The following is a 16,707-nucleotide window of genomic DNA, read 5'->3' as shown; positions in this document are numbered from 1 at the left end:
TTCTTTCCAGTATTGTGAGGGGGGCAGGCTATTTTTATTACCTGGGGCTTCTTCCAGCCCCCTGAAGTGTGGCAGGTCTCCCTCTGCATCCTCTGTTCTACCTCTTCCAGCTCTGAATTATCTGTGACTGGAATGCCAGTCGTGCCTATAGTTCATACGCAGTCCTGTCTGCACGCCTCCTTGATCACTCTCATGTCTCCGGGAGCATTCTGCATGTGTGGTTCATTCTTTTAAGAACCAAACAACCACCAATGCTTTGGCACACAGACGCGGAGCAGTGCTTTTCAGCGCTGCTAGATTTGGGCACAGCCAGCGCCGCCATAGACTGTAATGGGAATCAGTCTATAGCGGCGCTCAGTGAGTAACGTCGGCTCCGTCAGAAGACTGAGCCGAGGTTGCTTAAAAACACAATAATTCAGCCTCCAGCAATCGCTGGAAGCCGAATTATTTCATTCCCTCACTATCCATGGCGGCCTGGAGGGGGAATAGTAATTAAATCGGCCCGGACTTGTGCAGAAGCAGGATCAGCCATATAGCGCTGTATCCTGCGCCCAAGTCTACCGGCGCCGATTTTAAATGTACTCCACAGACGGGACCGTGCATGCACAGTAGGCGTGCCTGGAGTTCCAGTCACAGATATTTCAGATCTGACAGTGGGGCAATGGAGGAAGACCAGAGGATGCAGAGGGAGCCAACACTGAGAAGCTGGAAGAAGCCCTAGGTAAATACAAACTTTAAAGTTCAGGTGAGCTTTAAGGAGAAATTATGCCGTTAAGTGTACCGTGATGATGTCATAGTAGTTTGGAGCGTAAGATTCATCCACTGGCTCCAAGAAAGGCCAGGAGTCCTTATGAGCCTTGACAGCATCCAGAACTGATGAAGAACAGAAACAACTACCATTAATACAAGATATGGATTGCCACTTATGACATAAAATAACAAAACAAAACCCATAAAACTAATCAGTACAAGCTTCATTCAAATTCTCAACAGATCAGTTTTATCCAGTTAATATTTAAACATACCTTTCTTTTGCAATCTACTCTTCAAGATTCAAGTCCCAATTCAGGCATAGTTTGTAATATGTATTTTATCTCAATTTACTTCTAGAATTAAGTATTTCACACAATACATATGAAAGTGGCACTAACAAAAATAATGGAACATATAAAAGGTGTTCACTGCACACAGGGGATTCCAGTAGCTGTCAGTAGCTGGTGGCCGACACTTCTGCACATGCCAACAGGCAATCTGGCCCACTCTTCCTGAGCAAAGTGCTCCTGATGTATCAGATTTGAGGGATACCTTCTCAAGACATTATGTGTGTCAGTTCTTTCCACAGATGTTTGATAGCATTCAAATCAGGGTTCATAGAGGTTTCTTATGGTAGGTTTCTTGTTTCAACAGTGGAATTCTCCTGGGTTTTCTTCCATGGAGCCCTCTACCACTGAGAAAGTGACAGATGGTGCAATCATACACTGATGGACCTTGGATTTCAGCTTGTATCTTTTTGTAAGTTTTCCTTGGCTTTTTGACTACCGTTCTCACTGTTTTTATTGCCCATTCTGGAGTGGATTGTCCATTTGCAGCCATGTCCAAGGGGGGTGGGTACAGTCCCATGAACCTTAATATTTGCAACGGTCATCTCGGAAACCTGAAGCTGCTTGAAGGTGGTCTTCTAGCTTTTAGACAGACTTTGATTTCTCTGTTCAATGCACCAACCTACATTTCCAGTAAATAACAGTAGAATGTTGATTCCATCTGGAGTTTTCCCTTTAAGAGTCAACTGACCAATTTTTTTATTTTTTATTCTGCATTACTCTGAAGCAGAGGATTCTGCTTTCAACTGACGTGTCCATTTGAACTAGGGATGTGTGTTATGAAAGCTAACACTTCGTGGTACATTCCAGCTCTCAATACTTCCTCCTCCACAGCTGAAGGAGGAAGTAGCTGAAAAGCCGGAACGCACCATGGACGGCGGCACACTGTGGCAGTCTCGTTTCGCTGTGCTTGAAATTCAGGTTTGCTTCCGAAGCATTCGGAACACTTATCCTTAATTTCAAACAAACTAGTTTATTTATAAAGTGCTAACATATTACGTAGAGCAACTACACATTGTTTAAACTTCTCCCAAACACAGCTTGGTCATTCCAGCATTTCTCATGGTGACCAATTTCCAAACAAGTACAATGCTGACTAAAGACAAAGTCTTGAAGTTATTAGCAAAAAAATCTGAATATTCAAAGACAGAAAAGGGTTTAATAGATCTAAAATACAAAATTATGTTCTTATTCAATGCCACTTCAAGGACTCTCATCAATTATGTAATATATAGACTTATTTTAAATAATGTTCATTAAGTGTTTATAAAACAGCCCCGACTGAACAAAGGAACTACTGCATCCATCAGCCCCCTATGATAGGAAGTAGTCAGGAACAAGAAGGAGAGAAGAAAAAAAAAAAAAGGCACATTGTGGGAAGCACTCACCTTTGTACATGGCTGTATAGTGGTCATCCAACTCAAAGCTCAACCTGCAGAGAGAAAGACGAAAGAATGACTACCTGCTGCATGCATGCAGTCTCCCGCCCACTGATCTCACGCTGATCTATATACCTAATCAACCCAGTGGGTAGAATAGACTTCATCTGGTCAGGAGTGCAGCTGTTGGCAGCTGCAGTGAGTAAGGCCTGCACATGCCCAGTAGAGGGAAGAGCTTCCTGGAATGTACTCAAGCATGACCAATGTGTATGCACTCCCAAGCCAGAAGATAAAAACCGACCCTGTGCTGGATCAGTGGACTGGAGAAGGATCCATAAAAGCCTCTTAACTAGGCAGAGGCTTTCAATTATTGCAGTAAGTATGACATTTAACATTTCTTCCCCCATTTCAGGACTACTATAAAAGTGCATCCCTTTAGGCTGCATATATATCCAATTTTGATTTGACCAATTTTACCACTTTCATGCAGTATGAGAGCAAACAGATTTTGAATACTATGAACAAACTGTAAGTAAAAAAGGTATATAAAAATGGGAAGTGTGTAAACATCCTTAGCCATACAAGGAGCTATAGTAGCCATTTGTGTTGTGAGCACGTGGGGTTGACTTAAAGGGACTCCGAGCTCAAAATAAAAATGAAATTGGTACTCACCTTGGGCTTTCTGCAGCCCAGTGTAGGTTGGGAGGTCCCACGACGGCGTCTGGCTCTTCTCCTAGGCCTTCCCTCAGAAATGGCTGCCCGGCGGCTTACTGCGACACTGGGACCGAGTGTCGGGCTCCTTCTTCCGTATAAGTCACGTCTGACGTCACCACGCCTGCCGCCTCATCACGAAGGCCGGCGTGACAGTACTGCGCATGCGCGCTTAAATTGCGCATGCGCCGTACTGTCATGCCGGCCGCCGTGATGATGCGAGGCGGCTGGCGTGGTGACGCCAGACGTGACGTATACGGAAGAAGGAGCCCGACACTCTGTTCCAGTGTTGCGGGGAGCCGCCGGGAAGCCATTTCTGAGGGAAGGCCAAGGAGAAGAGCCAGGACGCAGTCGTGGGACCTCCCAACCTACACTGGGCTGCAGATAGCATAAGGTGAGTACAAATTTCATTTTTATTTTGAGCTCGGGAGTCCCTCTAAGGTTAAAGAACATTCATGATCCAGCAAACCTGGGCTACATTTATTACACATTGTCAGCAGTCAGGTGGCAAGAGTTCAGTGCCGTAAATGTTAGGCAAGTAAAGATGATCATGTAATTCCAGTAACAGCCTACATTATGCAGTTTGTTCCAGAGTTGCAGCTATCCTTTGCCCAATCTAGCTTGGTTTAGAGTCCACTTCCCCTGTGACGACCTATGTATTTGTTCTATATATTGATTTCTAACTTTAACCCTTAAGAGAACCCGAGGTGTGTTTAAAGAATGTTATCTGCATACAGAGGCTGGATCTGCCTATACAGCCCAGCCTCTGTTGCTATCCCAACCCCTCCTAAGGTCCCCCTGCACTCTGCAATCCCTCATAAATCGCAGCCGTGCTGTGAGGCTGTGTTTACATCTGTAGTGTCAGTCTCGGCTGCTCCCCCGCCTCCTGCAGAGCTCCGGTCCCTGCCCCCCTCCCTTCCCTCCAATCAGCCGGGAGGGAAGGGATGCAGGTGGGGACTGGAGTTCTGCAGGAGGCGGGGAGAGCAGCAGACTGACACTATAGAGATAAACACAGCCAGCTCTGACAAGCTGTTTGTCAGCAGCTTGGCTGTGATTTATGAGAGATTGCAGAGTGCAGGGGGACCTTAGGGGGGGGGGGCTGGGATAGCAACAGAGGCTGGGCTGTATAGGCAGATCCAGCCTCTGTATGCAGATAATATTCTTCAAACCCACCTCGGGTTCTCTTTAGGCCTTGCTCACATCATAAATCGTCAGCGCTATGCGATTTGAGAATTTGCTTTTCTGCGCTTTGAAAAATCGCTTTTCTAAGCACTTTTGCAGAGCGATTCGTTTGTTCACTTCCTGACGTCAGGAAGTTAACTTTTTCACCCAGAAATGAATAAATACAATGTATTTATTCATGAAAGCGCTGGGGAAATTATACAAAGCGCTTTTTCAATCACTTTGTGATTTCCCTATACCTTCCATTGAGGCAAATCGCCCCGAAAATTGTACAGGCAGCGCTTTGTTGAGCAGATCGGAATCGAACCGCTCATATGTGAACACTCTCATAGGGAATCATTGCACAAGCATTTTTAGGGCAATTGTAAAAATCGCGGGTGCTGAAAAAAAACGCGAAAAACGCCCTAGTTTGAACAAGTCCTTATTGTATATTGGTGTTAAGTAACGAGTATAGTAAATTGTAGTTTACACAGTTAACCACTAACTCTGTGGGAAAGTTGAGCACAGGCACAATGCTTTAACCAGCTTCTGGACTGACATGGTTGGAATTTACGTCCGGCTGGTGGCTGTGCAGCTTTGACAGGACGTAGATTTCAACTCATCACCGCCGCCGCACACTCACACCATCCACACCACTGTTCAGTTGCTGCACCTGCTTGCTCTGCTGTGTTCGTGCCAACACAACTTCCACGTCTTGGGCAGGAGCAACCCGTGATTAATGTGAGCCAATCACAGTAATTACAGTGCACAATAAAGAAAGGGTGGCTCTGGTCCTTAAAGAGACTTTGTAACATCAAAAAGATCCCCTGGGGGGTACTCACCTCGGGTGGGGGAAGCCTCCGGATCCTAATGAGGCTTCCCACGCCGTCCTCTGTCCCACGGGGTCTCGCTGCAGCCCTCCGAACAGCTGGCGACAGACTCGACTGTCAGTTCAATATTTACCTTTGCAGGCTCCAGCGGGGGCGCTGTGGCTGCTCTCGGCTCCGAACTACACGGAAATACCCGATCTCAGTCAGGTCCGCTCTACTGCGCAGGCGCCGGAAACTTGCGCCTGCGCAGTAGAGCAGACCCGACGGCGATCAGGTATTTCCGTGTAGTTCGGAGCCGACAGCCGTCAGAGCGCCTGCGCAGGAGCCAGGAAGGTAAATATTGACGTCATCTTTCTCGGAGGGCTGCAGCGAGACCCCTGAGGGACGGAGGACTGTGTGGGAAGCCTCATTAGGATCCGGAGGCTTCCCCCACCCAAGGTGAGTACCCCCCAGGGGATCGTTTGACGTTACAGATCCTCTTTAAACCAAATGTTATCACTTACCTGTAGCCGTCCTGTGCCCATGCCGCTACTCAGCGGGCCACTGCAGCTGCGCAGCCCTGGCCATCCATATGCTTTTCCGTGTTGCAGTCCGCAATAGTGTCCTGCGCAGGACGCTATTACAGACGGCAACGCAGGCAAGTATACGAATGGCCAGGGCTGCGCAAGCGCAGTGGCCACGCTGGCGAAAACAAAACTCAGCCACGGTGGGGAACGGAGGATCGTTGAGGAGCAGCGTGGGCACATGACGGCTGCAGGAGGCTGGTAGAAGCCCCAGGTAAGTGAAACTCGTTTTTTTTTTTACATTTGGTTTAGGTACTCTTTAAGGGCATAGGGCCATCCGTACCATAAAGTGTACCAAAGACAAACCTAAGTTTAAACAACCCTCAGAAGATCGGGGCTTTGCTCCTCGTCAGGAAAGTGTGTGGCCGTACCTCGTACTTTGTGCTACTGCGCTCTTACATGAAGAGAAGCACTGGATCTTCCAGAGGGTCCTGCTGAGCAGAGACATTGGCCGGGACACGGGAGGCCTCTACAGGATCCAGAGCACATTTACAGAAGTCTCTCTGCAGGTGGTGGTCCTGTAAATTTTCAAATTCTATAGGGTTTTGTGACCACGGCCCCTTGAGGAAGCCAGAGATACGGGCGAATCATGTTGGAAAACCCAGCGTGGCTGAGCAAATGGCGGTCTGTTCAACCACTGGCACCCGCATCCTCTCACCTGGCCACCCACCTCCACATGAACCCCCCTACCCAGGGTTTAGGCTTATGCACCATCCTCATCGCCTCCTTAGGTTACCATATACGTTTGTTGCTGCTCTTGAACTTTGGACTGAACTGGATCCCTCCAGCTGGCACATCCTTCTTTTGCACATCAACCTGAACATACATTGACTCATGCTGGGGATATCTGACACCATTGGCAGACACGAGGGATCTAGTAGTGGCAATGTGTGTGCTTGAATGTGGGCTGTGAGTGTGTAGACAGAGTTCGTCCCCCTGCCATTTTCACATTTGTATTTGTGATTTTCTGTTTTTCTATGATAAAATTATATTTTATTTACATAGTGGTATGTTCATATTGCTTGGAACGTACACTTCCTGTTCATCTTCTACTTTTTTTAGGTTTCATAAACTTGTTTTTATGCTGCACCAGAAGACAGTAAGTGGCACAAAACAGAAGAAGCAATGCACTCACAGATCAGGGACTCTGTAGTCCTCTTGTAGGGGGGAGTTTGGCTCCAGGTGTGATAGCTCAGGCGGTAGCTCTTTGCCCTGAGACAACAGCCAGGAACGCTCCTCCCTCAGCTTCCGTCTCCGTGCCCGATCTGCATGAACCAAACCACAGGGACAAATTAGTTGCACTGGAAACATTTTTATTTTTATCAAACTGAACCGCCAACAACTTCCATGAGATATTGGCTTCAAACAAGACAGGATAAATCTCGTCCTTTACTGTGTCACCTACTGCAAAAAGGCTTACAAATACTAAAAATCATTGTGAACTTGCTGATGACATCACTGTAAGGCTTGGTTCGCACATAAATCTGCACATTTACAGTCCTGTCAGATTTGCATCTGTTTTTTATCAGTTTTACCTGACTGGACCGTAAATGTACACCTTTTATGTGTAAACTCCCATGGAAACACATACAAACCTGATGCCAACTATCTAAAACTGACAGCGTGAGCCAAGGCAGTCCTAAATGAATTCTAATTGGCATATTGGTTACCCACTACACCTATACTGCACGCCACATTGTGTTGCAGATCTGTACAACTTTTAATAATAAGATAATTTTCTTGTGCGTCAGTTCTTCAAGAGAATTAACGAAGCAACATCTGATCATGTCAAATTTGTCAGTTTCAGTGGCTTCAATCAGGTGAGACATAATCACATGACTGGTACCAACCTGTAAAAGGTTTGTATAGTTTACTTGATCACAGATCATCCGATTTTATCATGAATTTTCCAGGATAAAAACTAGTCTCTATTGGAAATTGACCAATGAGGGAGTTTTGGCACAGCCCCAGCTAAAAAAACACAAAAAAAAAAAAAAAAAAAAAAAAAAAACCAGCCGTGTCTGCAACACTTTCTTCCAACAATATCCTGTGCCTAAACTTCTGTGTTTTTATATGCCTACCCTGTGTCGGGGAGCCAGTAGTGAAAAGTTCTTCCTATGCAAAAATATATCGATACACTACTGTCTGCAAAACGTATATACCGTATACACTCGCATAAAAGCCGACCCGCATATAAGCAGACCCCCCCACTTTTACTTAACAAACCAGTAAAAAATCATTGACCCCCATATAAGCCGAGGGTAGGAAATGCTGGCCGCCTTATTCCCCTAGTGTGTCCCAGTACAGCTAGTATAGTGCCCCAGTACAGCTAGTATAGTGCCCCAGTACAGCTAGTATAGTGCCCCAGTACAGCTAGTATAGTGCCCCAGTACAGCTAGTATAGTGCCCCAGTACAGCTAGTATAGTGCCCCAGTACAGCTAGTATAGTGCCCCAGTACAGCTAGTATAATGCCCCAGTACAGCTAGTATAATGCCCCAGTACAGCTAGTATAGTGCCCCAGTATAGCTAATATAGTGTCCATTATAGCTAGTATAGTGCCCAGTGTAGCTAGTATAGTGCCCCAGTATAGCTAGTATAGTGCCCATTATAGCTAGTATATGTCACAATAGTTTTTATTGAAAAAAAAATTTCAGCATACAAGTTATGTAAGTATCTAATGGCATAGTGTGCAATATGTGTAGAACAAATAACAAATAAACAATATATAAAAAAAATTTCCCACATTAACATATAAATTTTCACTATAAAAATAAACTCGGTCGTATAGCTAGCTTATTATTAAGTTAAATGTCACTTTGAAATAAAGTTGCAGCTTATAATCATGGTGTAGAATAAAAAGAAACACTTAATAATACTGTGTGGATTGTAAATCCGCTTAAATCTGCATAAAGGTACAGAATCCGCATCCAGATGCGTAAATTCAATGCTACCCTGCTGAATTCCGCGTTAGAATTTAAAAAGCTTCAAAATCGTGCAAAAACGCGCAAAGAGACGCGCGGAAGACGCCAATCGGTGCGAAAACGCGCTATAAACGCGTTCAACGCACCCAGGCGTGTGACCTATCTGTAAATGTGGAAAAGCACCAATATTCATATAAAAATGATGGGAAATTTCACTAAGATATAAAAACTATGATAACAAGTAGCAAATAAACAATATATAAAAAAGTTTCCCACATTAACATATAAATTTCCATTATAAAAATAAAACTCAGTCATATAACTAGCTTCTTATTAAGTTAAATGTAACTTTGAGATGGTGTAGAATAAAAAAAGAGACACTCAATAGTACTCTATAGATTGTAAATCCGCTTAAATCTGCATAAAATCCGCATAAAGGTGCAGAATCCGCATCCCGATGCGTAAATGCAATGCTACCATGCGGAATTCCGCGTTAGAATTTAAAGAGCCTCAAAATCGTGCAAAATGCGCAAAAACGTGCAGAAACGTGCAAAAAACACGCAAACGCGCAGAAAACGGGCGAAAAACGCGCAAACGCACAGAAACGCGTGAAAAATGCCAACAGGTGCGAAAACGTGCTAGAAACGCGTTCAACGCACCCAGGCGTGTGACCTATCTATAAATGTGGAAAAGCACCAATATTCACATAAAAATGATGGGAAATTTCACTAAAATATAGAAACTATGAAAATTACAAAATTATAACAACTTATTAAAATGCTGTGTATAGAATGTTTAAACCATCTTCAACTTGATATGATATGAATTGTGCTTACTTACTTACTAGAAATAAATCTGTGTCAAATAATATTGACACAGTTGCAACCTCTGGAGTAAATTCTTGATAATGTGTGTTTGAATTTCAAAGTGTACATTTCTAAGATATATTGAGAGAGTATGGAATTAAATTAATGAGAAATAAGGATCCTCTCAACCTGGAAAATGGGGGAATTAACCCCCTACTGAGATTCCAGGGAGTGGAGCCTGCGAATCTTAGCCCACAGTCTCCAGAATAAACGCTTGACTGAGGATAACTATAATAAGATGCAGTAAATTAACTCCAGATAAGAAATAAGCACAATTTCAGAATAAATGTCTGAAAATTAGCAGATTGTAGATTAATGATATTGTACTAAACTAAACTAAACTAAACAACTAACTAAACTAATAACTAAACTACTATGCTTTCCATACTATCCAAATTAGTGTTTAATGGTGTAAGTTCAACTCTACCTTTAGGGCCCGTTTCCACTGTTGCGACGCGATTTCGCCGGCATCCCGACGCTTGTAAAAACGCATGCGGATGCGTTTCCGCATGCGTTTTTACCCGCGATTTCGCATGGCAGGGTGCCATGCGAAATTAACCATGACTCTGCCAGGGCAAAATAACATTGAAAAAGGTGCGAAATCGCACGCGAATCGCGGGTAAAAACGCATGTAAAAAACGCATGCGTTTTTCCTATTAAATACATTAGCGGCGATTCGCATGGATTCCCGACGCAGGCGAATTCTGTGGGTCCCGTCGTGCAGATTTGGCCCGCCGCCAAATCGCTCCCGCACGCCGCACATATGGAAACAGCCCCGGCCACTTCAATGTACCAAGCGAATCTGCATGTCGGCGCCGCATGCGGATTCGCTATGGTGGAAACGAGCCCTTAGTGAGTTCCAATAGGTCATGTGCGTAAGAAGAGCTTCTCTCCAGGGGGGGGGGGGGGGGGGGAAATCGCCAGCAAACCTGAATTTGTGTCTGTTGTCTCCAATGCAAGGGGTAGAGGAAGTAATAACTGTAGTAAAAGTAATAGAGGTGAAAAAAGGTAATGAGAGGTAATAAAGGTGATAGAAGGTAATAGAAGGACCATGAGGAAGAAGAGAGAGAAGGAGGGAGGGAGGACACCTCAGAGTTCCAGAACCCTCGATGCCGTGTACACAGTAGGCCAGAGATCAACCTTCCTCATGAAAGATTGTAAGTTCCCGCATCTGATAGACCAAGCCTTCTCTGCCAGCAAGTTAGACTCTACTTTCCTAAGGATCTCTTCTAATCTCGGTATATGGGGTGTTTTCCAGTGATATGCCAGTTGATTCTTGGTTACAATAAAAATATGGTCAGCAATCAGTCTCTCCTGAGGGGGAAGGTCCCTAGTTCCCAAATGAAGGAGTGCCATACCAGGTGGTATCGTCTGGAGTGACATTGGCAGCTGTCTCAGAAAACCTCCAACATCATCCCAGAGTTTTCTAATTTTGGGACATTCCCATAATATATGTTCTATAGTACCCGCCATGTTACACCCCCTCCAACAAAGTGGGGAACATTTTGAATCAAAATGTGATATTTTTTCTGGGGTCATATACCACTGCCAAATGCACTTAAATAAGCCCTCATGATGACCAATACAATGAGTAGACTTTCTAAAGGACTGAACAGTCATCTCCCATTCCTCTTCATCAATGTCACGTTGTAAATAAGTTTGCCATTTAGACAATTGCCATTGGGGATGTTTCCCTTTCAGATCAAGTAGAATATTATAAAGGGTGGATGTGCCCCTCAGGCCTACTCCCTCCGACTGCACTAACTTCTTAATTTTAGGCAATAATGCAATTGGGCTATATGAGTACTTGTTCAGAAATCGGTTAATTTTGCCATATATCCGTTTATCAGTGGATGGGATGCCATATGTGGTCACTAGTGAGTCAAAGGATTTAAGGCCAGAGCTCTCCAACAAATCTGTCACAGATGTTATCCCACAATCAATCCAATGGTCTAAGGAAATGTTTCTGATGGTAGTGTGGAAAGCTTCAAGAGGGGTTGTCAGAGGTATAGCCAGGGGGTCTTCTCTAGAGAGCTTAACCACCTCCTTCCAAATTCTAAGGGTATTGGCTGTAATTGGATTCTTAATATTTGGTTGGATCTTCCAGGTTAGTCTGGACTGCAGACATAGTTTATAAGGGCTATATGGCAATTGTGCCTCTTCCATCAGATACCATTGCCTGCTTGTATCCTCCGTCCAGACCGATCTGGATTGATCCAAGATTGTAGCCATATAATAGAGTTCCAAATTGGGGGCTCCTAGGCCTAACTTAGAAATTTGTGTTGTGAGGATTTTGTTAGAGAGTCTGGCCTTTTTGTTGTTAAGAATATATTTATTCAGAAGTCTCTGTAGGGTAGTAAAAAATATTTGAGGGACTCTTATAGGCAGATTTCTGAACAAGTATAAAAGTTGGGGTAAAATCACCATTTTAAAGGCAGCAATTCTGCCTGACCAAGAGAATTCTACTTTTGCTAATGAATCTAATTTATCTTTAAATTTGGTTAGCCAAGGGTTATAATTTTCTCTATAGATCTGGGCTATGGTAGGTGTAAGTTGAATACCTAGAAATGTAATACTTTTGTCAGTCCAGGAGAAATGGGAAGAGGCCTGAAGGGCTTCCCTCATCCTCTTTGGTATGTGGCATGGGAGAATGACTGTTTTATTCTCATTTAATTTATAAAAGGAGACTCTAGAAAACTCATTTAGTTCAGTAGTGACATTTGGCAGTGATATAATTATTATCATAATAAATCTTACTCTACGGCTTCTCTACAGAGCAATGACAGCACCCTCCTCCAGCTCATATGTTTAAGTTGTGTAGAAACAATCTTGCAGCTCAGCACAGTCTCCTTCAGACTAGGAGTGAGAGAGGGCTCCTCTCAGTAACTTTATGAGCCGATCGTGTGCTGCATAACTCACTGCTGTGTGGGGAGCATCGATCAGAATAGAGTAAACTACAGCTATACTCAGCAAGAGGATTCCCCTCTTGCAAAAATGAACTGCCCCAATTCCCCGTCGCCGTCAGTTCTCAGGGGACACCTACAGTAAGTTAAATGAAGACAAAGACACGCTGCACAGCAAAAATATATGCTGTGCTTATTCTTACTTTTGTTGGCAAATTGATTTATAATGCTTACAGAAATAGAGAAAGTTTGATAGAATTCCTTTAAGCATGTTAGTACACATAGTGGTCAAGCATGGGTTGCCACTGAGGGCTCTCACCACCTCCTATGCGTTGGCCCCGCTCGACTTGGGTCTGTTACACAGTCCTTGTGTTGTGTCCCCCACTCCTTGCTCCATCCATTCCGCGCTGAGGCATCCCGTTAACAATCCAGCCTGCCGCTCTGCAATTCTATTCCTGGTGTGTCGGCCTCTCGCCGCCCGGGGACCGGATGTGACGTCACCACCCTGCTCTATGCATTACTAGTATCGGCCGCCCACCGGCCTTCGTCAGATGATACTAGTGATGCATAGAGCAGGGTGGTGACGTTACATCCGGTCCCCAGGTGGCTAGACGCCGACACACCAGGAACAGAATTGCAGAGCGGCAGGCTAGATTGTTAACGGGATGCCTCAGCGCGGAATGGACGGAGCAAGGAGCGGGGGACACAACACAAGGACTGTGTAACAGACCCAAGCCGAGCCGGGCCAACGCATAGGAGGTGGTGAGAGCCCTTAGCGGCAACCCATGCTTGACCGCTGTGTACTAACATGCTTAAGCCACTAACCACTAGCGCTGTTTGTGTGCGTGAAATCTGCCTGCATAAGGGAAATTATGTCAGTAAGTGTTTACCAAGCATACAGCCACCACATGAGGGAAGTGCTGCAAACTGGAGATTCAATGGGCACGGGTTGCTGGTTGCAGACAGCTGATTGATACTGATTGAGCAACAAAGACTGCCATGTATGTGTGTGTGCAAGTGTGCAGTGGGAACCTGAATGAGTGGCACAGCCGGCTGTGAATCAGCTTAGGTGGGTCATCGCAGATCTGCCATTTTTAATGGGTTTGAGGGGCATCTTTATAGTAGCAATTTGGAATAAAGTATATATGTTCTGCAGACAGTATATCGATATATTTTTGCTTGTCTGCAACACAATTCTGTTGCAATGTTACTTACCTTCCACGGATCTGACTTTGTTTGCCATTGCCCTCTTCCTTTCCTCTTTCTGCAGCAGCTCCTCCTCCTCCCGTTGCATCACCAGCAGAAACTGACGCTCCTCCTCTTCCTCCTGCACCGCAGACTGATCATCCCCCTGAAGGGTACAGGAAAGTTGTTAGTGAGGTCATATTCTAGAATGATAATCCAGCAGTGCTTTCCTAGAAGTTTTGGATATGTATTCTCATTTGGAGGTACTTAAACAAAAATAAAAGTGTGGTGAACATTGCCCTGCTTCCTCTCAAGCCCATTCTAAAAGGCAGTTCAGTAGAATCTCGTTACAGTAACCTCTGACACAAATCTCTGGCTGTAGTAAACAAGTCCCCAAGTCTTCACAATTTTTGATATAGTAAACTTCTTGGCCAGATGCCTTGGAGTTTGCTATAAAGGGATTCTACTGCACATGCAGAGTAGAGCTCTGTCTCATCGTCTGCTGGAGGTGTTTCAGCTAAAACAAAAACTTTCAATCTGGCTGGCAAAAGTTGAACTTCTGTATGTGAACTTTACAGGCTTCGTCCAGCAGAGGGCGCATTGAAACTCGAATTACAGTACTGTACACTCAAATACTCACAGCAATCAAGTTGATCAATGCAAATGATAAAGCTACACACGGCATACTTTCGCCAACGACGGGTCCGCCAGACCCTCCCGCTGTGCGGACGTTAAGCCAACAGTAGTACGTGTTTACGCGCTGTCGGCAGATTGAGAAGGCTGTTTAACGATCCCCTGACCCGTCGCTGGCGGAAGTATGGCGTGTGTACGCGCCTTTACCTATACAATTTGTGATAATCCAAACATTTGTATAGCGCTTTTCTCCTGTCGGACTCAAAGCACTGAAGAGCTGCAGCCACTGTCACGTGCTCAAGAGGCCACCCTGCAGTGTTAGGGAGTCACGCCTTGAACTCCTTACTAAATAGGTACTGGCCCTAGCCAGGATTCCAACCCTGGTCTCCCATGTCAAAGGCGGTGCCCTTAACCAGTACACTATCCAGCCAGTGAATCGGATAAATCAGGCAAACAATATCTTCCAGATATAGTTGTATTTTTTTTTGGTTTAGAACTTTGCACAAGTAGGTTTTAGAAAAGATTTAAGCAGAAATCTTGTTTTATATTGATTGTACCGCTGCAGCTGCTAGCTTTGTACTGTTCAAATGAGTAGAAAATGGAACCTCGATCATGGTGTGCTACTGCTGGCACATTTGATCAATTTTCAATAATTTGATGGGGATATCTTAAATGGCATAGTTATATCAATAGGTGTAGTTTATTAAGTTTTTAGTTGCCCTGCCCACGTTATCATCTTTGGCTGGGTGCACACAAAACATAACATGAAAGGCTGCGTTTTATGTCATGTATTCATTTTATGTTGTGTGCGTTTTTGGTGCGTTTCCAGGTTTTTTTTTTTTTTTACCGCAGATGTATTTTGCGTGCATTTTAACCACTTCCCGACCGCCGCATGTACAAATGGCGGCCGGGAAGTGGATCCCGCAAGGACCGCCGCATATACAATTGGCGGCGGTCCTTGTACGGGCATGGGCGGAGCGATTGCATCATTCGTGACGCGATCCTCCGCAGGGGGCTGGCTCCGCCCCCCTCACGCTGTAACCCCGCCGGCCGTTCGGAAGCGCCAGCGGGTTACTAGCACCCGGATTGCCGCATACAAAGTGTATAATACACTTTGTAATGTATACAAAGTGTATTATACAGGCTGCAGCCACCCTAGTCTGCACCCAAGCACACTGATTTCCCCCCCCCCCCCCGCCCCCTGATCGCCCACAGCACCCCTCAGACCCCCCCCCCCCCTGCCCACCCCCCAGACCACTGTTTGCACCCAGTCACCCCCCTAATCACCCATCAATCACTCCCTGTCACTATCTGTAAACGCTATTTTTTTATGCCCTAAACTGCCCCCTGCTCCCTCCTGATCACCCCCACCCCTCAGATTCTCCCCAGACCCCCCCCCCCCTGTGTACTGTATGAATCTATCCCCTTGATCACCTGTCAATCACCCCCTGTCACTGCCACCCATCAATCAGCCCCTAACCTGCCCCTTGCGGGCAATCTGATCACCCACACCAATAGATCGCCCGCAGATCAGACGTCAGATCACCTCCCAAGTGCAGTGTTTACATCTGTTCTCTACCTTAAACACCCACTAATTACCCATCAATCACCCATCGATCACCCCTTATCACCACCTGTCACTGTTACCCATCAGATCAGACCCTAATCTGCCCCTTGCGGGCACCCAATCACCCGCCTACACGCTCAGATTGCCCTCAGACCCCCCCTTATCAATTCGCCAGTGCATTATTTACATCTGTTCTTCCCTGTAATAACCCATTGATCACCTATCAATCACCCCCTGTCACTGCCACCCATCAATCACCCCCTGTCACTGCCCCCCCATCAGCCCCTAACCTGTCCCTTGTGGGCAATCTGATCACCCACCCACACCAATAGATCGCCCGCAGATCCGACGTCAGATCACCTCCCAAGTGCAGTGTTTACATCTGTTCTCTACCCTAAACACCCACTAATTACCCATCAATCACCCCCTGTCACTACTACCCATCAGAGTAGACCCCTATCTGCCCCTAGGGCACCCAATCACCCGCCCACACCCTCAGAACGCCCTCAGACCCCAGCCCTGATCACCTCGCCAGTGCATTGCTTGCATCTATTCCCCCCTCTAATCACACCTTGAGACACCCATCAATCACCTCCTGTCACCCCCTAGCACACCTACCCATCAGATCAGGCCCTAATTTGCCCCGTGTGGGCTCCTGATCACTCGGCCAAACCCTCAGATCCCCCTCAGACCCCCTTCCGATCACCTCCCCAGTGCATTGATTGCATCTATTTTCCCCTCTAACCACCCCCTGAGACACCCATCAATCACCTCCTGTCACCCCCCTAGCACTCCTATCCATCAGATCAGGCTCAATACAACCTGTCATCTAAAAGGCCATCCTGCTTATGACCGGTTCCACACAATTTGTCCCCTCATAGACCACC

At 45.6% G+C, this 16,707-nt stretch overlaps 1 protein-coding gene across 3 annotated transcripts in view; it reads right to left on the bottom strand.

Annotated features, from left to right (window-relative positions):
- The window catches only part of CECR2 (CECR2 histone acetyl-lysine reader), a 136,718-nt gene that overhangs the window by 51,867 nt on the left and 68,144 nt on the right, over window positions 1–16,707 (bottom strand). For all 3 annotated transcript variants that reach the window (XM_068277263.1, XM_068277262.1, XM_068277261.1), the window contains exons 9-12: window positions 13,651–13,786; window positions 6,880–7,009; window positions 2,489–2,532; window positions 782–873 (exon numbers count right to left, since the gene is read on the bottom strand). In XM_068277263.1, coding sequence (XP_068133364.1) covers window positions 782–873; window positions 2,489–2,532; window positions 6,880–7,009; window positions 13,651–13,786 — 402 coding nt within the window. The remainder of the gene's footprint in view (window positions 1–781; window positions 874–2,488; window positions 2,533–6,879; window positions 7,010–13,650; window positions 13,787–16,707) is intronic.

The sequence above is a fragment of the Hyperolius riggenbachi genome, chromosome 3, assembly GCF_040937935.1.
Source record: "Hyperolius riggenbachi isolate aHypRig1 chromosome 3, aHypRig1.pri, whole genome shotgun sequence".
Taxonomy (NCBI): Eukaryota; Metazoa; Chordata; class Amphibia; order Anura; family Hyperoliidae; genus Hyperolius; species Hyperolius riggenbachi.
The sequence above is the reverse complement of the archived record's forward strand: the minus strand, read 5'-3'. Positions and strand labels throughout refer to the sequence as shown.